The 24005-nt window shown below is 44.7% G+C and overlaps 1 protein-coding gene across 1 annotated transcript in view; it reads right to left on the bottom strand.

Annotated features, from left to right (window-relative positions):
• Positions 1-24005, bottom strand: part of LOC119389878 (peripheral-type benzodiazepine receptor-associated protein 1-like) — a 424634-nt gene that overhangs the window by 151906 nt on the left and 248723 nt on the right. Inside the window, 1 exon segment of the mRNA XM_037657292.2 lies at positions 17476-17559. Within this exon segment, the coding sequence (XP_037513220.2) occupies positions 17476-17559 (84 nt within the window).

Below are 24005 nucleotides of genomic sequence, written 5' to 3'. Positions count from 1 at the left end.
ATGCACAGAATAAGTGCTTGCTATATCTTACAGAAAGAAACAGACAGGCAGACAAATGTATGTATGTATGTATGTACGTACGTACGTACGTACGTATGTATGTATGTATGTATGTATGTATGTATGTATGTATGTATGTATGTATGTATGTATGTATGTATGTACGTACGTATGTATGTATATATGTATGTATGTATGTATGTATGTATGTATGTATGTATGTATGTATGTATGTATGTATGTGTGGACAGACAGACAGACAGACAGACAGACAGACAGACAGACAGACAGACAGACAGACAGATAGATAGATAGATAGATAGATAGATAGATAGATAGATAGATAGATAGATAGATAGATAGATAGATAGATAGATAGATAGATAGATAGATAGATAGATAGATAGATAGATAGATAGATAGATAGATAGACAGACAGACAGACAGACAGACAGACAGACAGACAGACAGACAGACAGACAGGCAGACAGACAGACAGACAGACAGACAGACAGACAGACAGACAGACAGACAGATAGATAGATAGATAGATAGATAGATAGATAGATAGATAGATAGATAGATAGATAGATAGATAGATAGATAGATAGATAGATAGATAGATAGATAGATAGATAGATAGATAGATAGATAGATAGATAGATAGATAGATAGACAGACAGATGGATAGATAGATAGATCAACGCGATGAGCGAAGGGTACTTCATGTGCACAGTTCACAGCAAGGGCTATGTAAGAGATTAAAATGAAACAACGACGAGGGAAGAAAAAAAGTAGAAGAAGTTCTAGCTTTAGAAATCTTGGAACGAGTAAGAATGCAGCAACCAGTAAAAGAAGCGAGTGAAAACGCGACAGGCCTTTGAAAAAGTGCGAAGCAACTGAGACATCAGAAAGCGAAAGAGGTGAAGACTGGGTCGCGTTACGACAGGGCAATGCCCTGACAAAGAAAGCTACAAAAAATAAATAAATAAAGCCTGAAGGGAAGAGGAGAACAAATCTGAGCAGCAATTGTGATGGGATAATACGAAGTAAACGAAAAAGGAATACAGAAGATACAGAAGAAGTCAGGCAGTGTCTCGAGGGTGCCGTTGGGAGCTGCGTAGCTTGAAGAGCAGTAGCGCGAACGGAATAGAAAAGAGACGAAACAGCGTCTGCTGTATTCGTCCCGGCACAAAAAAGGAGCGTCCTATTCGCTCGCTCGCTCCATACCAAAGCCACCAAGAAAAAATAGTCCATACGCGCAGCGTGAATGCGGACGTTTTTGAAGAACGCCACGGCGTGCACATTTCTTACGACTCGCACACAATGACACCTCCGCCGCTTCGAAAACAACGATCAAAAGAAAAATAGAAAGAAACGGGTTGTTGTAGGGGGGGGGGGGGGCTTGCTGGTGCTGCTGGCGACATGTGCGACAGCACTGACTAAAGCACAGTTCATTCGTTCTTTATTTATCTCCTGGAGCGCTCCTTAATTCTAGTATCGAATACGGCCTCGTTGTCGGTGATGTTAGAATTTAGAAGTGCTAAAATTTTAGAGCGCAGCTCTTAGGCGCCCGTTCCTGCGTTGAGCAGCGTCGCCGTCCCCGTTGCCGTCGCCGTCGGTGGCGTAACCGACAGACATGAAAAAATAACCGATAGACATGAAAAATAAAAATAAAATGAGAAGAAGATCCCCATGATCGAATGGGATTTCAAACCGGTCCCTTTGCGTGACAGTCGAGTATTCTACCACTGAGCCACGCTGGTGCCTGAAATTCATTTGCAAAAAGACCCTATACAGGCGTCATGTCGGGCAAGGATTAGCGTTAATCTATGAAATATAACGTGGCAGGAAATTAAAATAACAACCAGTCATCACACATTGGTGAATGCGCAACGACTGTGTGATTTAATGCTTCCCACCTACTGCAAAGTGCTTAGCCATAATTCTTAATCGTCATCAACCTCATGCAGCATCAACAAAGTGCCCATAATACCTTACAGATGTGTAGCGGGTACCTCGCTTATCCGTAGAAAGACGAATAATGGCGTAGTGGGTGCTGTCTGCTTCATACAAAATTATGATTTATGGCGTAGTCGATACCTTGCAGAAAGCGAAAACTACAAACACAATTGGCCTTACACCAACAAGAAGCTGCGCTCAGAATTTGCATTAGGCAGTATCGTAATCGTCGGTAAATTTTTTGATGCACGCTTTACAGGTATAAGCTGACGCCCTGTCAGCTTGTGCCTGTAAAGCATGCATCACCGCAATATCAGTCTCTATGCAAGAAAGCCCGCCATTCTGCACGCCTGCACACGTCGCGTTTTCTTCTGCGAGGTGCAATGCGGTCTCCGAATATTGGCCACATCGTGTTTGACTAGCAAATGAAGCAAATTACTGTCCTCGGTTGAAATGCTACTTTTTCTTAATGAAGCATTAAAAAAAAGCTCGTGGGTAGAGACGTGTTCCTCATCGAAATGTTAATCATTAGTTCGTCTGTGTAAAGTGTTGTTAGGGTGCATTGTAAGGTTTTATGTAGTCATTGAGTCATAGTTTTCACGAGCTTGTTATTACTTCAAAAATTTTCTTTCTTCTTGTACTTATTATTATTATTATTATTATTATTATTATTATTATTATTATTATTATTATTATTATTATTATTATTTCAGTAATATCTAAGCTTGATTTATTATGTATTCTGCGTTTAGGTACTTACTGATTTATTGCTTTCATCTGCCTCTTCTCCAAGGATCAAGGTGTTGTTCCACAGTGAAGTTAACCAAGGTCATTAAAAAATTGAAGGAACCCTTCTAAATTCCAAAGTGTGTTCGGCGAAAGTGTGTGGCAATTCGACTGACTATGCCATGGTATCGGGGGAATCCACATTCTTGGGGCGTTTCTCGGAACCGCTTGCCATTGAATCATCACCGGGCCGCTTGGGAGCCATCCGACTAACTCGACTGGATGACGCCGCCGCGTTGATCAATAGTTGCAAAAGGCGCTTTGCAAGGAACAACGCGCAACTGTTGCGCGTTGACGGACAGACGCCGCCGACGGACGCCGCCGCCGCGTTGCGCAACAGTTGCGCAACGCACGTTGGAAGGAGCAACGCGCAACTTTTGCTACGCGCCACTGTGCCCTCACGTGGTTGCTCAGAGAGTGTGAGGGGGAGAGGTCACAGCTGGCACCGTTGCAGGGCACGGACGGACGGACGGACGGCGGACGCTGCGAGTATGAGACATTAAAGGCTTTCGCCTTAATATACGCCCTGTATCACGACCCTCTTTTGTTCGACATATCTGTTAAATCACGCAGACGCGCGAGAGAAAAAAACGAAACAAAAATACAGCCCGAGCCTTGTTTTTTACGAGTGAAACGGGTGTTAGTTCCCGAAGATGGTACAAGAAAAAAAAATTCGGCAGATCCCACGTACCGTGGGAGTCGATGTTATGCGAAGCATGTTGCGGGTAGGTGACTGTGTCGTAACTTTTTTTACTGAGCGACACGTTACAAAATGACGCTAAATATTTGTATAAATTTTATACGCACACATATATATGTTGAAGAGCCGCATATGTGTTATATAACCAGTTGTTTACGGTTGGGTAACGCTGCAAATGGCAACGTGGGTATTACCAACACCACAAAGGGTAAGCTGATATGTAGTGCTTATACGTGTCCCGAGAACACACGCACGTTTCACGAACCCGTGTGCATGTGTGCAAGAAGTTCTTGACAGTTCTTGAACAAGGGCATCATCGTGATCAGTGAGCACCAGCAGCTGGTCATGACTTGTTATAGGATCCGGTCGTGATCGTGGTGACGAGGGGTCCATGTGTAGTGAAGTATGTGGTATAGTAGAGCTGTTGGAATTTGTGGAAGCCACGGTCATTTCGTCGACATATTGTCTGTAGACAGAGCCGGCGACATGTCGGAACCTGAAGCCACTCTTCGTGTTGGTGAGGTATAGGCAGTCGAGGCTGGTAAGCCTGGATAGTGCTACGTAGACCAACATCAGTGGACGGTGTTTGTCGTATTTGTAGACTACCTGGGCGTATGTGGCCTACGTAGGCTAGTCTACAAAGCGGTTGTCAATTAATCTGGCATCATCCTCGGTCAGCATGAGCCCATCGCCCAGCCTCGTAAGAAATGAAGAAGACACTGCGTCGTCCTGGTGGACGAAGTGCACTTTACGTTGCGGTGATGTGGATATCATATGTAACTTTCGTTAATGTATTCCTCCGGGGTCAAACAATGCTTCAATATAGCTTGCTGAATCATAGGAATACAAATGTAATGTTTATTAGACTGCTACAAAAGCGGAGCCAACACTTGAACTACAGACGTTCATCTGATACGGCACCTCTATCGTAGGAGTACACATCGTAGGAGTATCATGTAGTGTTTATTGCTTTCTTGTAAAATTAGATAGCCAGCACCACAACCACAATTGACGCTGCACCGATAGTACGCCTGCGTAGGCTGTTTTTCCAAAGCAGTTTATAGACCTGGCGTGGCTCAGTGGTAGAATACCTGATTGCAACGCAGAATGCTTGGGTTCGATTCCGGCTGGGATCCTAATTTTCATTTTTTCCATTCGTTGAGTCAACGCTGCCGATGTTGGTTTTCCTTAACGCTCTAGCATTTAAGTTACCAATGTCTGTTCTCGCCGTTCCTGGGTAGATATAAACTGTCAATCACCTGTGGCGCATACACGTACACCGCGGCCCGTGGTAAACTAGTATGTGCCACACGTGTCTAGTGGAAAGGGTCTTACGACGTACGCGACAAGATTTTAACTTTATTCAAGTCATGACCCGGCAATCATATTCGTCAAATCATCTTACCCTCCCATGCAAATTTTGGTCTACACCAAGTTAGGGAGGCGATCATGAGAGCACCCAGACGTAGGCGGCTAGATAGATAGATAGATAGATAGATAGATAGATAGATAGATAGATAGATAGATAGATAGATAGATAGATAGATAGATAGATAGATAGATAGATAGATAGATAGATAGATAGATAGATAGATAGATAGATAGATAGATAGATTAGATAGATAGATAGATAGATAGATAGATAGATAGATAGATAGATAGATAGATAGATAGATAGATAGATAGATAGATAGATAGATAGATAGATAGATAGATAGATAGATAGATAGATAGATAGATAGATAGATAGATAGATAGAAACGCTCAAAGTGCCAGAGGTTCGCTAAGAAATGCTTCGCATTTAAAACAAACGTGCGGTGGATGGATGTTTTTTCAAGCGCTGATTGATTGGGCTGACAAATAAATTCCCTCATGACAGGCGAGTTCACACCAGCGCTGAATGATGTCCCAACCTGCAATCGATCCATGTGCCCAGTATCCGCATCGCAATCAACGAGCCGAAACGAGGCGTTGACTCCTTCGTCAGGCCGTCAGGCGCACCGAGATTGAGCAATTGGGACGCGACCGCAACTCTTCTTGTCGAGAAGGAAGCTAGCGTTGATTGTAAAATGTAGAGAGCAAGAACGACTTGTTTGGAAAGGAGGCGGCAATTATTTCGTCACGCTGAAACGAGTGATACTCATTGGGACCTACACGAAGAAGGCGTAGAGATGGGAGACTAGGACATTGACGACGTACAACAGGTATTCAACTATACTCTACGACGAAGGAGTGGAGAGGGCAGGTAAAGGCCAGAGAACGAGAACGAGAGAGAGAAAGAGATGCTATACGGAAGGCTTTATTCGTATGACCGAGAACAATCGACTGAATGGAAAAAGATGAACAAGAAGATGGCTTTTAACTTGGGCCATCTTGGGCAAGTGCACAAGGGACCATGTCACTATTCATTCATTCATTCATTCATTCATTCATTCATTCATTCATTCATTCATTCATTCATTCATTCATTCATTCATTCATTCATTCATTCATATTTAACTTATTTATTTATTTATTTATTTATTTATTTGTTTATTTATTGGAATTGACAGTATCGGCAGCATTTACCGTTTAGCACGCTGCATCAGTTCTTACCAGGGGAGTAGACACGCACTCAGCTTTCTTAAGTGACTGACCGACCGGCTGCCTGGCTAAGTCCCTGTCTGAATGCTACCAACGCGATCTGTTGTGTTTAACACCCGCTACAAAAGGCGTTTTGACATAAAGAAAATGTTCGGGGAAGGAAATTCGTCTTGACTTTACGTGACAGTGAAATACTGATGTCAACCTAGCGATTGAGAAAGTGACCGCTTCATTGATTCATTGGACGATTTATTCGTTGGTTGAATGACTGATCGAATTACGACTGAAATACGAATTGCAGGAAAAGGCTCGGTACCCTTTTCTGTCTCTGGTCTTCGCTATTCGGACAAATGGGAACGGTGAACGATCACGGCACACGGCGGACCGAAAAGAAAGCAAATTGCTCCTTACATTAAACGGACGATGCATCCGTAAATGGGTCAGCGACGCGCGGACGAAATCAATTATTGCGAAGCGTGGAACCGGGGACGCGCAAAATGTTCCCGGGTGCCGCCATTATAGGAAACCCAGGGGCGGCACTAGAAGAGAACGAACCCCACATTATCAAAACGCTCTCAGTATTACCCGAACCCAAAAATAAGGGAAGAAAGAAGAAACTCACGAGCGTACACAGAAGCATGCACTTGTTTCTTTTCGGGACGCGACCGCATTCAACTTTCGTGATTACACACACGAACACGCACGCACACGCACGCACGCACGCACGCGCGCGCACACACACACACACACACACACACACACACACACACACACACACACACACACACACACACACACACACACACACACACACACACACACACATCTCCCTTCTTTCATCTGGGCTACGGTCCGTAAATGATGAAACGTGGACCAAATGGCAGCAAGGTGAAACTGCCCAAACGAGAGGCGGCCAAACAAAGTGCGCGTGGCTTGACAATGCCCACGCCGCCCGTTTGGTTCGTTTCAGCGGCGCTTCGGGCCTTCTTCCGTCGTAATGCAATTGTGCAGTTCTCTCCGGACGCCGCTGTTTCCTCCGTGAGCGACGCAACGTCGCCCCCAAGCCAGACTAGGCGCGCTACTATTGTTCGTCCTTTTTCTCCTTTTAGTTGCATTTATTTCGCTACTTTACTCGGCTATTCGTCGAGCGAGGCGAAGCTCGGGCCATTCGCTGGATCGCCGCCGGTGCAGCGACCGGCAGGGCCAGGAGACAAGAAAAGTGCGGTAACGAGGCAATTAGAGATACGTGGGCGCCGCTCTTCAGCGCTAAAGCCCGTTGGCCTTCCGTGCACGCTGTCGACTTTGCCGACGCTCTAAGGGGAACGCGGCCTTTGCTGTATAAGCTGGTTGTGCCGACCTGGAATGAGTTCCCTTTTCGGGATGAGTTGTTCGCAGATGCTGAAGACCAGCCAACGTTCGCTGAGCGAATCAGTGGACACGGGCATACGATTCGCTCGGCAAGCTTATCTCATTCTCTCACTTGGAGACCGCGATATTCATAAGCACCATCGGTACTTGAATATAAAAGCGCGAACCAAGGTAAAAGATTACAGACATCGTCAGTTAGGTGCTCATGCATTAGCTACAATCGGTAAGGACAGCCATACGAGCTTGTTGCGTCGTCTACAGTCGGTAATTGCACTGCTACAAGAGTACAGCACTCACGAATTCAAAGGAGACATCAACTTTTTTAGCATAACGACTGGTGTTCGCAATTGCTCGAGATAAACACGTCATGTCGCGACGAATCTGGTCACTAAAGATAGTGCTGGCTCTGATCTACGCGCTCGAGCCGAAATTACGCCAAAACGACCCGAACTGAAGGCGGTGAAGACAAAAGTATGTGCGTTACTTAGCCATAAATTTTCCTGTTTCAATCCGTAAGTACTGTACAGACGGGCCCACTGTTAAAGGGAACACTTGCGTGCAGGGCATGTTCGGATTTCGCTCTCTTGCAAAAGCATAGTTCTTTAGATTTGCATAAGACTACTGGTGGTTGACAGCTGCGACTCCTTTCGAGAGAACAGAGCCATGCACGAACGAAGCTTCCCCATCCACTTGCCGTTAGGGAGCCAGCAATATAAAGGGTGCTCATTCGAGTGTTCCCTTCAACAGTGGACCGTACTGTACATACGTATTTCCTACCGCACGACCAGCATGCTGATGTAAAGCATGTTGATGCACGCTTTATATCAGGCATCAGTATCATGTATCGTACATCATGTATGTTGCATCATGCATGATAAGCATGCTGATGTAATGGTGGTCTTCTCTGCCACGGCCTGCATCGTAAATCACGAAAATAAGCACGTCAGCTGCCAGACGGCAGTGGCTTCGATATTCCTCTTGTCGTGCGGTAGGAAACACGCAGACCAAACTGAGCAATGTTTGAATGATAGACTGAAACAGCACAACAATGAGATAAGAAATGGCAGAGAAGGCCACCTGGCAATTCATTGCCGAGATTGTCGCTGTTGCCCGAATCTTCACGCCTGCTCTGTTGTCGATAGAAGCCAAGATAAATGGGTGAGAATTATCACTGAAGCTGAGAGAATCATCGAAGCAGGCGATAGGTGTGCTACCGTGGCATCGCTTTCATTATAACCAAAAGAGTAGTTCTACTTGAATGCGACTGGTCATTATGACCTGTACAGGGCGTGGTGTATATATACAGCGGTCTTTTCTGAATAAGCTTTACCCACCACGGTGATATAATTATTATGGGGCTTGACTGCTGACGCGAAGGTCGCAGGATAGAGTCCCGGCCTCGACGGCCGCATTTCGTTGGCGGAAAAATGCTAGAGGCCCGTGTACTTAGGTGCACGTTAAAAAATCTCAGGTAGTCCAAATTTCCGGGGCCCCCCACTACGGCGTCCCTCATAATCATATCGTGGTTTTGGAACGTAAGACCCCAACAATTATTATTATGAATAAATATTGTTGCAAGTGGCGTTATATATATATATATATATCTATGTGTGTGTGCGTGTGTGTGTGTGTGCGTGCGTGCGTGCGTATGTGTGTGCGCGCGCGTCTGTCTGTCTGTCTGTATGTATGTATGTATGTATGTATGTTTGTATGTATGTATGTATGTATGTATGTATGTATGTATGTATGTATGTATGTATGTATGTATGTATGTATGTATGTATGTATGTATGTCCGTTCGTCCGTCCGTCCGTTGTCGTCGTAATTAAGACTTCAAAATAAACAAAGACGTCTACAATAGCAACACAAATAATAATAGAATCAAGAAATCGTTCCCACCGCAATTTACATTTCCGTGCCCCAATCTACTACATCTCCTGATTGACCGGGCTTTAAAGCTAAAGAGGGGGTATTTGGGATGACATTTGAGGACGCCTCCAAGAAAAGGGAGCACGGAGAAAGAAAGCTGCAGTTGTAGAGACCGCGCGGCGCGAAATCGAATTTCGCGACTCTCGCGTACGCGGCTCGCTAAAAGAAGGGTAATCGAACGAAGGCAGAAACGCGAGGCTGGGGCTACAGACGACGAGTCTCGCGGGAGGACGCGCCTCCGCAGTTCTTCCAAATTGGCTCCGGCGTTGTGTTGGTGTCCCTATACTTCGCGACCGCCTTCCATCCTTGGCGCCGCCGCCGCCGGCGATGGGGATGGGAGCCCGGGCAGGAACCGTAAGGCGCTCCCCGATACGGTCACTTTAAATCTCGGCCGGGGTCACGTTGCCTCAGGCGTCGGGAGCAGCAGAGGCGATCGGCGGCGCTCGCTTCGCTAGCCAGCGTCGCCGCGAAGACTTGAAGTTGAGGCCACCCTTCAACTTCACATCTCTATTCGTCTTCACTCTGAAGTTCCGCTTTTATATCCTTCCTTCATTTCCCTTCACATATTGCGGATTTAGTAAAGAAGACAGAAAAAAAGGAAAGAAGAAGAAGAAGAGGATGAAGCAGGAGAAAAGGAGATGGAAGAGGAGGGAGAAGAGGAAGAGAAAAGGCAGTAGAGGAGGAGAAGGAAATGGAAGAAGAGGAACAGGATGGTGATGATGATGTAGGTGAAGAAGAAGATATGATGATGAGGAGTAGGAGGAGGAGGAAAGGCAGGGCGATCATCCAGATGAGTTTTCGGTTTGCTACCTTTCTGTGGGAGAAAAGTGTTAGGGATCCAAAAAAACCGTAGAGTAAAGGGGGCGAAGAAATAAAGAAAACAACGGAACTACGCACGGAAAACGATAGGAAAGATGTAAATTCAGGAAGGACAATAAAGGAACTTAATCAGAAGACAGAAATGACCCTTAGCAAACGTATAGACAGAGTAAAAAAAAAAATATGTGTACACTATTTTGCTAGCTTATAACTACCATACGTTCTGTAATATTTTCTTTTTTTTCTGATGTGACGGCTTAGACAAATAGCTGAGGAGACGCTATAGTTTCAACAACGGGAATTCAACTTGAAGTTCTACCGAAGGGCAAATAAGCGAAGAGCAAAAGCAATTCAGAATGACGTTTCGGCAAGATGCGCTAAAGCGACTCACAATTACTCGTTTGCGAGATAAGTTCGAGGAAGAAGGAACTGTCCGGAATGTCCAGAAGAAAAATTCCGCAAGACCGCAATCATGCTGCAGCCCCACAATATAAAGACATCGACACATTTGAGCAATAGCCTATAAAATCTGTTCGGCAAGCCGCTCCTGAAAAAGGAGTTCCAAAAACGAGCTGTGTCTGGACGACAATGGCCGACAGTTTGAACACCTTCGATAAATGGCTGTTCTCTACACTTACGCACATTGCTTCGCATTTCGAAATTTTTCGGTATCCTGATTATTATTATTAGCGTTACAGTCATAAAAGGGTGTGTACACTTTATTGGGACACCCTGTAGATATAACAATGAATGGGTAGTGGGATAGCATTGAAGAAAGAGACAGAAGGAGACGGCAAAGGGAGTAGTGTCGACATAGGGGTAGAAAAAAAAGGAGTAAAATTGTAATCCTTAGAGAAATGGAGTAAGAAACGAGGAGGTGAAAAGGAATACATGGAGACGGCCTGCGTTTGTGATATATCCAGTGTCGAAAAACGCGGAGACGCGGTGAAAGACGTCCTGTAATCTCAACAGGAGCAAATGAGACGAAGAAGACTTCCAGCGTGTTGGGATGCCAATTAAATAGAAGGATAGGGTTAGAGGGAAAAAGAAAGAAATGTTTTCATTCTATTTATCCCTTTGGCACGCTATGTACACAATTTTGTACACCACTAGTTTTTGCTATTTGCAACGACTAGGGGCCAAGAAAGAGCAAGATACATTGAAATTAGGATGAAATGAGCCTCCTGCATAATAAATTTATCTTCATTTAACTTCATTTTGCTGTTTGCTGTTTCAAAAGATCAGTTTGCTGAAGGCACTACATTCTTCAACGAGTCGTTCGACGTGCCCCTGCCCTTGAGCCACGTCAAAAGTATAATTTTTCTTTGTTCCAAATGGAGATAAACAAAAACGAATTTGCACTATATTTCTAGCCTGAGATTTCATCCATTTAATGCATAGACAGAGCATGAATGACTTCGGAATAAATAGATATTTTAATTATAATTGAATTAGCATTAATTACTATAACACACATAAATGAACGCATCATGGCATTATTTTTGTTGGAATAGAATATCGAGTGCCTTGAAATACCGTTGTATCAATTTGACGCATTTACAGACAGTTCTTCATAGGTGGCATCTCAAAAGGTTATATATGAAAAAAAATAACAAAAATACATGAGAAGGTAGGCTACGTTAGAGCCGGCTATTCAGTCATCATGATAGTAGTATTGAAGAAACACATAAAAACATGAAAAAACTTCAACGACTAAAAGAATAAGAAAACAAGAAATAATCAGAAGCACTATGCACATATACAATATGCGGCGTATAAGGAATGAGCAGAGTCTAAGGGCATCGTCAAGTACACACAGTGCGGTCACACTGCGGATAGAGTCTGTACAGATAGTTTTCTATGCGCTTATATATATCGTGACCGTGAGATAGAGAGAGAGAGAGAGAGAGAATTTATATGAAGGCAGAGAGGTCGGCCTGAGCTAGTGCGCACTAGCCTGCTCCTTGTGCTACGAAACAATCAGAAAATGAACGTAGAACAAATCGCAAGGATTTGATAACGATGACAGCCTGAAAGAGGGGTAAAATGGTAAGGCAGAAAGTTGTAAGAAAGTAAGGGATGCAAAAAAGAAGGAACAAAAAACGAAACACAGATGGGAAAACAGTGACGAAGGTACTCAGAACGAAATTGGTGGTTGGTAAGAAGGTTCAACGGGTAACACGAAAGGACGAAGCTTTAAAAAAGACGAAAATGAAGAGCTTGCAAAAAAAAGACTAACAGTAGATAGAAACAAGAATATCATGAAGGAAAGAAAGAATTAAAATAAAGAAAGGAAGAACCTACGATGGCAGGAAATGAAGAACGAAGATAAAGAGAAAGGAAAGGATATAGTGCGCCTCCAGGGCAGGAAGGGATTTCGAAACGCTTTCTCGGGATAAGAAGATATTTGCAGAAGAAGAATCGCCGAGCCTCGAAAGTGGAGAAGTGCGTTGCTTCTGGGGTAGACACAAAAAGCGGGAGAGAGCGATACGAGCAATAAGCGTACACGAAAATAGTGAAATGTAAGGAGAAAACGTTCGACCTTTGACAAAAAGAAAGGCCCAAGGATACATATATATATATATATATATATATATATATATATATATATATATATATATATATATATATATATATATATATATATATATATTTCGGCAATATATGAAGTATTCTAGAGAAACTCATATGCGAGTCAAATCGATTTTTTCGACACTTCAACCGCAAATAATTTTGAAATTATGTCCTCCTGGCGTAATGATTTCTTAGCCCTTTCGGAGGTTACGCAACATGGTCTAGGCTAAAACTGGGATTGACTAAAAGATGGCCCCACCTCCCCGAAGGGAATCGTGAGGAAATGCGAATGCATTTCTTGCGCCGAGAGCTGGGTACCGTTGCCGTCAGACATTCGCCTTCACCAACTTCTGCCATCGCCTTGAGAGGCGCCCAGCCAGCGAACTGTCGAGAGTGAGGCGCGAGAGGACGGGATAGTGGGGCGCCAGCGTCCTCGGCTCGGCGTTGGCGTTTCACAGCGGCGTCTCGAGCACACATTTCCGGATGTTCTTGAGAGGCGCCCAGCCAGCGAACGGTCGAGAGTGAGGCGCGAGCGGACGGGAAAGTGGGGCGCAGGGAGGAGAGAGAGCGAACGGCGAGAGAAGGAGCGGCGAAGCACTGCACCTACCCTCTCCTACACTATCTCGCACCACATGCTCCGGTTGCTAGGGGCGAGGATAAGCGCGCGCGCCCGCCGCTGTTGCTATGGGAGAGGGCGCCGCGGACAACGCCGGATGCCTTACATAGCCCGACTAAGAAATGCATTCGTATTTAAAATAACGCTTCATTCTAACTGACACTGTAACCCCTATTTGCACTATCTATCTATCTATCTATCTATCTATCTATCTATCTATCTATCTATCTATCTATCTATCTATCTATCTATCTATCTATCTATCTATCTATCTATCTATCTATCTATCTATCTATCTATCTATCTATCTATCTATCTATCTATCTATCTATCTATCTATCTATCTATCTATCTATCATCTGCCTGCTGCATCATGCAACCACAGCGACTGCCGCCCCCACGGCTGTGTCTTATCAGAAACGGGCGTTCGTATGGAAGGGCACAAGAATGCCAGAAGTACGACTTTGCCGCGGAGGAATGCGTCTGGCGATCGATGCCGTAGTTGCGCGGTCGTCAACATCTACGTGCCAAAGCGCATTGCGAAAGACGAGGAAGTTTTGCTACGCAGTTGGGTTTCCTACACGACGGTAAAAAAAATGAAAAAGAAAAGATGAAGCGCCAAGACGGTGACACGGAAAACCGTTCGCGCCATATACTATACAGCAGCGAAACGAGCGCCACCGATGGTTGTTTCAACTGGGAAAGATGCCAGCATGCAGAAGTGTTGCGACTTATTACGATTGATTCGTTTTTTCCCCCTTTATTTTCGTTTCTTATCGACCATCACGCAGACACACTCTGAGGTGCTTTCACTCTGTCGCCGAACGTTTGCAACAAACGTGGCAAGGACGATAACGTTGACGCTCTCGCGCCTTCTCGATAGGCGATCGTTTGATTCCTTCTCAGTGGGAACACATTGCGCAAAAGATCGATGTGTTTGCTTTGTCGCTGGGCGTTTGTATTCTTTCCCGTCCGTTTATTTTTGTCAATTCAGACGTATACCTACATTCAAGCTGTCGTTGCCAGTTCACTTAGCTTGGGTTTTTTTTTTTCTTTCTTTTATAGCGAAGCTTTATATGGCTATGAGGTGGGAAAATGTGGTGGTCCGTGAGCCCGTGAGTGCGCAGAAACTATAATGGAGAAGCAATGCTAACGTAAACTTCCTCGAAGGGTCTCCGCGCTTGCACTAGTTTCTCTTCATCTTCTATCAGCCAATATAGCTAAGGATGATACCCACGGCAGCATGAATCGCTACCCATAATGTCCTTTAGGTGTCCTTAAAGGGGTCCTGCAACACTTTTCCAGCATGGTCAGAAAATGCTGCCGATTGGTAGTCTAGGCTTCCGAGAACCTGCGAGCCGTACATTACAGCGCAGAACGCGGCCTGAGATTTACAATAAATTCTCAGTCAGCTAAAAATCGCTTCCTCTTCTCTCGAGAAATGATGCCATTGACTCAAAATCACTGCGTCACTGACTCAAGTTCCACGCCGTTGGCTGACTTGAACATGGTGCGCTCGGTAGTTACTGCGGCAGCCGCGTGAGGCCGTCACTTGCCCTCGTGCGCGATCGCACTGAAAGTACGCTGCGAATGCGGAGAGAAAAACAAAACAAAAAGTGCTCAAGGTCACGAGGTGCGCGTGACGTACCTTCTGTCCCCGTGCCACCCCTCCCTGCTTAGCTTCCAGCGCTTTCGTCAGGACGAGAGAAGAGACAAAGCAATTAGAGCATGCGAAAATTTTGTTAACTCCGCTCGTAGTGGACGGATTCTAAAAATTATGGTGGTGGTCAATTCGTGAGGAAATAGGCTTCTTTAGTGAAGCTATTCCATGGCTACTTGGAAAAGTGTTGCGAGGACCCTTTAACTCTTTCTGGCACGATGGTCACCCACGGTAACCACCTTTTCGTCATTTTTTTTTCTTTTGAAGCACACGAGCCCCTCGCGTCAGATTTTATACGACACGTTTCTTAAGCTTTCAACATAGTGACAGAGATGATGCCAATTCGTTTGGGCTTCAGTGTTACGGGTTACGTCTGTTTTCATCCGGCTGCCGTCGTATTCAAGGCGCGCTACAAGATGGACCCGAGATATTTTAAAGAAATGAAAGTATGTCCGGCTCTTATTAAGTTGATAGCTTTGGACAACACGCTGTATAAGTAGCTAATACCAAGGAATCCATAAATTAAGAGCTGTACTCATTTAGCACAGAGCACTGCGTCGCTGAAGTTGGCGGTCACCTAGAGTGACCGCCGTGCATGAAGGGTCTTAGAAGGCTGGTAATATATTATTTTTTCATTGGTGCTTCGAGGAGACGTTTTGCGAAATACTTCACTGAGCCTTCAATATTGAGATGGATGTGTGGTACATACAGTGTCCCCGTGCTCCTGCAGGGAAAAAAGCACCGTTTTTCAACCTTCCACTGAAACTGACTGGTAGACCCTTACTGCATGGTGGTCAGCTGAGGTGACCACCTCATATCTTTTGAACTAAAGATGCCAATTTTTTTTGCTTGTGAGAAAATCATTTTCTCTAAAATAATTAACCGTTGTTTTTTGCATGAAACTCTGCTTGTTGCCAAAAATGCAGTTCTGTGCATGAGAGAGTTAATATCCTTTAAGCTAGCGTCACCAAACGCAAAGTTTGAACCACGCATAGATAGATCGGTTCGGTACAAAAGAGACCTTCTTGGTGCGTCGATTAGGATCGTCAATGTTCAAGTTAGCGGCCGTCTATGGTGAAGGAGAAAGAAAACATACGGACCGTCAACGGTTCGTCGGTGATATTAACTTTAAGAGAGCGGTCAAGGCATGAAAGATTCATGACCTCGCGCACTTTCCATGGCGGAAGCGGAGAACGGAATAAAAAGCAGCGGCGGTGAATTTCGAGGAGTTACTTTCTCCGCAACTCCAAGAAAAAGAAACGATGGCGAAGTTTCACATCCCGATTCTCCGCGCCGCCTTTATTTTTTTTTTTCTTGCGTGAAGAAAGGTATGATTGGTGTGTTAGATTGGTGTGCGCAGAAATTCTCGAAGCGACCTCTCGAGGGGAGACTGCGAACTTTTCGGGTTGCCCCAAAGAAGACAAAACTGTTCCTGGTAGAATCTTCGATTCTTCGGAACGAGAGAAAAATTTTTTAAAAAAAACGAAGCAACGTTTCCGGCTATGGTCAGCGTGTTGCTGGATGAATTACGAGACAAAAAAGAAAAGAAAGGAGAAAGACACGTTAAAAAGATTGCTTCACCATACTTAACTCCACTTCCTGTTCGTCTATACAAGTCACGTCGATGCCTTTTATTGTAACACGTCAGTTGTCGGCGACGCTCTGAGTCGCCGATTCGTTCTTTTCGAAGGAACGCCACACTCGACGTGGCGCCGGGATCGGCATACTAAATAACTGAAGTGGGCCGACACCAGCAAAAAAAAAAAAAAAGGAAAAGAAGGAAAAGAGAAGGCGAGCGCGAAGTGCTGTTTGTAACGTTAACGAAAGGTCTTAAGTTCGTCCGCGGCATGTAACTGAACCGTAGTCATTGAGCTTTGTTATCGTAAGAAACGTGGACGTTGCTTCCTCGTGAATGAATTGCACACTTGTAACACTATAGAGGTAGACGCAACCACCGAATGAATCCAGCAGGCAATTAGGCCAAGGAAATGTATTGTATTGTATTGTATTGTATTGTATTGTATTGTATTGTATTGTATTGTATTGTATTGTATTGTATTGTATTGTATTGTATGCTTTATTTTCCATAAAACCAACCAGAGTTGCAGAGGGCGAATCGGGAAAAAGTGGCTAATAACCGCTCGACCAGCCCCAGAACCCGTACAATTACGACGTAAATTGAAATTAATTAAAGTGAACGAAAAACCACGCTTTCTGTCGGTGGGATCTGAGCCCACAACCTTCGAATTACGCGTAATTAGAAGTCGGACGCAAAAGCAACTAAAGATATGCTGCGTCAGTGACAAGCTGATAAAGTTTGCTGGTATCGAAGCAGGATATACAGCATACTTAAAATTTATTTAAAAACCGCGTTTCATCTAAGAGACATTACGTGAGCCAGAGTCATGAGGAATTAATATCCTAAGAAATCTTATTTCTGTGGCGAGGTAGAAGAAAGGAAGTGCGTGGGTTACTCACCAGGTCGGCGCTAATTTCGCAGCGGTCATCCAGGTCCTTCTGCAGCTGGGTTAGCTGGGATTCCTGCTCCTTAAGGCGATCCTCCTGCGCGCGTAGCAAAGAAACGTGTCTTCAACGTGTCGGTGTCGGAGCACCTTAGACTACGTTGATCATACAACCGCTCGCTTGAATCTACATATTTTAAATCCTTAAGCAAAATATATTCTTTGTAAAATGCTGGTATATTTGCCTACGTGAATTCTTTTTTTTTACTTCCGTCGACCTCAATCTTCGCCAGTATTCAGATTGGACGTGTGTTGCTAAATCTAAAGATCAAAAAGAATAAAAGTGCGAGTTAGCGCACGATAGCGCGCCCCGTCACAAGCAGGACCAAGACACGTGTTAAACACCTTGTTTTCGCAGCTATATTTCAGATGCAATTTTTTTTTATATTTCCATCGCAGCCCTGTTTGAATCGCGATGTTCCCTTTGTAGCTAATCTGTTTTCGCCGTTTTACATATACGGGCCTTCTCTACTTTCATGATAGCGCGAAAGTTAAGAGCCATTCCGTGTTGTTTCTACAGCTCGCTGCAGCCGATCTCATTATCGTGGGCACGTGCCAGATTTTCTCAAGTAAATTAACAAGTAAGTAAACAAACAAAGAAAATTGAGCCCGGTTATGACGGTTTTGTTGCGAGCGATTGAAAGGGGGGTGCGTAAGGAAATGCGTGCTATCGCAATGGCCGCGATTACGGAACGCAAGGTAGAGAGAGAGAGAGAGAGAGAGAGAGATAGGGGGGGGGGGGGCTAAATGTCGTATTTCTGGTGGCGATAGCTTAGGAGAAACGTCTTCAGTCCAGGATGTCTTAGCTCGTTCCGCGTCCTGGGCTCTCGCGACCAGGCTTAGCTGATCCTCGAGGTTGGAGCGGGCAAAGGCTATACTCCGAGCCTCGCTGGTGTGATAAGGGTGGGGTGGATTTAATCAACATTTTTTGCAGCCTCCTACTACATGCTGAAGGAAATTACCTGGTCCGCGGCCTGGAAAGCGTCTTCAGCAAAAGGCGAACATCCTCCTGGCCTAGATAAGTGCTTGTGATGAGTACCTCTGGGTAGCTATATACGAAGTGATGTGTTAGTACGAACACAGTGGGGAGAACGTGGTCATACATGTATGCTTGTGAACGTTGTACTGCAACGTGAACTCTTGTAAGCGAACTGTCCGTTACCATGTTATTTTCCTCATTCGTTTCAGTTTGTTATACGCTTTTTCTTTACTCGTTCATTTTTTTAGATAAGCATTTTTTACGCTGCGGAACTTATGGAAGTGGAGTAGACGAGGGGTTATAAGCCTAAACCTCTCCACAGCAAGCCAGTTAGAACATAACAGACCCAGGTTATCCGCAGACACAAACAGACAGGTTAACTTAATGTAACTTAAAAACGTGCGAATTCGAGCCAGTTGGTACCTATGCATAGCTAAAAACAGCGCAAGGTAAACACGGACAAAGTGAACACAGGACTAGCGCTGAACTTGAACTGAACGAACTCGACTACATCAGTCGCCAACATGTTCTAAATATCATCCGTCTAAAATCTACTCATCCTTTCTTGTTAAGGCGAAAAAAACCGACTTCACTTTAAGGCCTTGGTTTTCCCCGCTACCGTCGCAACGTGTTTTTGAAACCCAGATTTATTATCGCAGAACACCTACAATCATCCATTCATTTCCTGTTATTTATTACGAGGGACTGCGGCATAACAGAGCTCGGCTCCAAGGTTGCGAAGTCAGAAAAAAAAAAACCCCATCTTCGGCTACCGTCAGCAGGCGGCGGAAACAAACGACCGTTTAGCGTGAAACTGATTCGGCGAGATAAAACCGGCTAAAACGAAATCACTCGGTACGATAAATGATAAAAAGTAAATCATCGCGCAACGTCGACACGCGCGAAAAGCGACTCGTTACACTCAATCCTGTGGCTCTGCTATATCGCTGCGCATGTAGCTTTTTTTTTTGTGTGTGTGGTCGGAGTTGGAAGTGTTTCGTGCGGCTTTGAGATATTTCAGAGCATTTGAGTCACATCGGAGATTGATGGCGCGGATGACAGAGGAGAAATATAGAAAGAAAAACAGATAAAAAACAAGGTCTGCACACGCAATCATCAATCATATGCGCGTAGAAAAGTGAGTCATTCTTATACGGTGGACATCTCCGTTGCCTTTAAGGTCCCGCATTTGCAGCGGTCCAGTGGTCTCATGGCAAATGTTACTTGCAGAGTCTTTACTATATCATCACATAGCGACAACTATAGGAAACGTCGCTAAAGGCGCTGCTTTTCAAATCTCTCATTTGCTGCGCCCAAAGTGTGGCTTGGCGGACGTTACACATGAAGAACGTTTACACGGTGTTTACATAACGACAAATATATTAAACGTCACTAAATTTACTACTTCTCAAGTCTCGTATTTGTTCCGCCCTAAGAGTGACTTAGCGGATGTTGCTTGTAGAGCGTTTATCACTACGTTCCGTGGTGACCAGTACATCGCTGAAGTTATTGCTTTTCAGGTAGCCCATTTGCTGCGCTCAAGGAGTCAACATATTTTACACACGAAGAGCGCTCGCACTATGTTCACATGGCTGAAAATATAAGAACCGCAGCTAAATTGAAAGGTCACAGTTTCACGGCAACGGCGAAGCAGTCAATGTGATAGCAACAATTTGGAATGTTACCCGAAGTAAGGCTAGCATCTAACTCTTTCAGGATACTATCTGGCGCAACACTGCAAAGTGCTGGCGTAAGGGAACACAGCCGCTACTGCGAGCGAAGCAACCTTCGAACAACACGTAGAGAGAGAGAGAGAGAGAGAATTTATTTGAAGGGCAGAGAGGTCGGCCTGAGCTAGTGCGCTCTAGCCTGCTACTCTGCACAGGGGAAAAGGGAAAGGGGAAAAAAGGAGTGATGAGGGGTGATGATGGGGAGAGGAAAGAGTTATGCGTATATACAATATTACAATAACCACGTGACTTAGTGGTTTCGCTATAGTCTTGTGTCCAGTTCTGTGCTCTTGAGAAAATCTATCACAGCCTTGATAGCAGTTGGTGACTTTGTATGGTCGCACATAGCTGACAAAATACCCGTCTCGCTTAGTGTTGCCACACCTATTCCTGCATACGTTGAAGCAAGTGTATTACGTTGCGACACGTAAAGTGGGCAGTCACAAAATATATGTGCTGTTGTTTCATGTACGTGGCATCGTTCACAGTTCGGGCTGGCCGCACGGCGGATGAGGTATGCATAGCGGCGAGTGAATGCAACTCTCAGACGAATCCGGTGCAGCAAACTGGCGTTGCCTCGGTTCATTCTAGCCGGGAGGCGAAAGCAGCAAGAGCTGCTGTCTCTAACACCCCCACCGACGTGAAAGTACCGTATACGCGAGGTGACGTGAACTCTTTATTGAGATTGCTCATGCGAGAGTGCATAACCACTTATTGGTCTCAGCCAGACCATCGATACAGGCGTCTGCGGGAAATAGATCCGGCAATGAACAACACGTAAAAATGTATGAGCCGTCTGCTATTCTCTCTCGAGATAGCGCGCGACTATGCCCGCTTGATCGAAGTTCGCAATTCCTGCCCGAGCAACGCACCGGGATGTGCTCTTCATTTCTGCGTGAGCCACGCCCGCCGGCCGCATTCGCAGGCTTTCACTCGCAGATACGACGCGCAGGGCTATGTTATCGATTTAGAGTTCATACGAAACATGACGGCGACGGCTTCGGCGTAAATGCGCGTCGAGTGCCCATATAATTGCTATCGCAATAATAAGACGAAGTCAAAAGAGAGGTGCGTCTACGGGCAACAATACTTCTAGGTATCAGAACTGTCAATTGGGCGAGTTGGTGTGCTTCCATCTTGAACGAATATTAGCAAAAAACGAAGACGAGAATAGAAAAGGCAGTCTGTATTTTCTATTCTCGTCCTCGTATTTTGTCGCGCTAATATTCGTCCAAGATGAATACTTCCAGGGATGCTTAGGATACCTCCCAACGGAACATGCGACACAGCCCCAAATTTGGGCCGAAGCGTGTTGACCTATAATCATGAAATTGAAGGTACCCTGCGTATCAAAGTTAGTTTTGCCTGCAGCTTTCCTGACGCACATAAACGACGATGCATTTCAAACCACCACGCCTATAACATTATCTGTCAATTGCTCTATATACTGGTTCTAACAATGTTTTAATCATTTAAGCATTAACTGGCTATAGCTTCCCAACAATGCCGACGTCTTACATTACACATTTAAACGTTGCTCTCGGGGCTACCTCATTGGCCGCCGTCTGGTTGTTCTTTGGTTTCCTGCTTATTCGCTGGAACCTTCCATCCGCGAAGATTGTTCGGTATAATTGCTTTACAGCAGCTTGCAGCCTTCCTTTCTTTCTTTCCTTCTTTTTTTCTTTGTTTCGTTCCTTCTATAGAGTACCCCGCAAATTGATGTTTGTTTGTAGCTTCGAACTGTCTCTCCTGACCTTTATCCTCGTGAGATAAAAAAAAATGTTAAAAAAAAACTTCAGGGACAAAAGAGGATGGAATAAACAAGTGATGGCTCCCCTCCGGCATTCTGTTCCCCATGTAATTCCCTCTTTGACAATGAGCGGCCGCTTCCGACGCTGCTAGCGGTCTGAAAGAGGACCGTCTAGACCAAGCCATGGAAAGCGTCCCCTGCTCTGCCTCGCTCTTTGTATATACCCTTTATTTTCTTCTTATTCCACCCTAACTTCAATCGCACTTAACTCAGCGTACTGAGGCAGACAAAGTAGCTTTGTTTTGGACACGGAGGCTTTGCTTTGTTGTTTTGTGAAAGTGGCGACCGAATCAGTTTGCTAAAGAGACGTCGAACTGATACGTCCAAAGCGATTAAACAGCAAGTTGACGTCCGCTCATGGGTATTCCTGGTGAACCACGACAAAGTTTGATTGCCGGTATCTCTCAAGCGTATGGAGCAGGTGCTTGGAACGTATCGTGAAGCAACAAGCATGTGCCTTTATACGAGTAGTGCACTTACTTTTCCTGTGTGCATGGTTTCTAGGGGTGTGCGAATATCAAATTTTTCGAATACGAATCGAATACGAATATCCACCTTCGAATATCGAATAGAATATCAAATGAAAAATGCCTCCACAGTAACAATATTTTAATTAACATGTAGGTATTTGAAAAAAAAAAAAAACATTAACAGCCTGACTGGCAACACAACATACACTGCTATCTCCAGAACACAATGTCCAGGCTAGCACAATGCACATCACAACACAAGCAAATATCACGGCACACTGAAAGTAATGAATACATGTTATCATGAAGAAATATGAGTTGTTCCACATGATCAGGCAGCAGTCGCTCCCTTGAGAGCAGAGAAAACCCCCCCTCCCTGCCACTGAAAAGGCACGCTCGCTTGGAACAGAAGTGGCTGGTATAGGGAGTTACATGGGGCAAAGCTTTGCCAGACTGGGGTATCTGAACAGTCCGCCACCATTCACGTGGCTCACAGTCTTTCTTCAGAAGTGGTCCCGCATAGTGAACGAGTGGTAGTGCGGCACGTGGTAGTGCGGCATAATATTGAAAATGTACGGTTACATGATCGCCAACAGCGCAGCATGTCGGAGATGCACCAGCAATAAATCATACGTATTGGGGTGCTCTTCGCAGGGAGATATAGTGCCTCCGTGTACTTAGGATGTGTATCGCACCTCTCGGCAACGTTTTTAGCGATACGAACGCAGCAGAAATGTGGAAGACGAGTTATTTTATCCATGATAATCGAATCGCATATTCGAATTTTCCGAATATTCGAAGTTATCGAATATTCGAAACTTTTCAAATAGACGATTTTCGAATCGAATACGAATATTTCGAATGTAACATTCGACGAATATTCGAAACTTTCGAATATTAAAAACACCCCTAATGGTTTCTCTATCTCAATCTGCGACCCCTTTCCAAGCCCGCGCAATCACCTACACGCAATTAAGATGGTTGAAGAAGTCCTGAACCACCCTTCGTGCTTGGCGAAAAAATCACAGCATATCCACGGAGTGAATGATGATGAGTGGGCGAAGCTGCGGAGGTTCATCAGTAAACCGTGAATCTTCCATGAATTCTGCCCAGTACATCACCACCGACGTGAGATCGGGCGCGTTTATACTAAAGGTTCGATGAGTTATGACGACTTGCAGCTCATTTTAAAATTTACATGTACGCTGTGAATTTTCATTGTTTAGAAAACCATTGCTTTAGAAAACATCTGGCGTCTTTCGTTAAGCAGCTGGCGTCTTTTCATTTTGCTTTAGAAAGATCTGGCGTTCTTTCGTTTTGCTTTTAGAAAACATCTGGCGTCTTTCGTTGGTTTATTTCATCAATCAACGGCGTTTTGAACAAAATTTTTATTTTTAATCACGCACAGGAGAAATCTCACCAGGCACTACCTTGGAGGTAAACAATGGCTGCTAATGGGAATGAGAGACAGAAGAAGTCGGCTTTTAGCTAACACTT

Source organism: Rhipicephalus sanguineus, chromosome 4 (assembly GCF_013339695.2).
Source record: "Rhipicephalus sanguineus isolate Rsan-2018 chromosome 4, BIME_Rsan_1.4, whole genome shotgun sequence".
NCBI lineage: Eukaryota > Metazoa > Arthropoda > Arachnida > Ixodida > Ixodidae > Rhipicephalus > Rhipicephalus sanguineus.
Note: the sequence above shows the minus strand (reverse complement) of the source record. Positions and strands in the feature narration are given on the sequence as shown.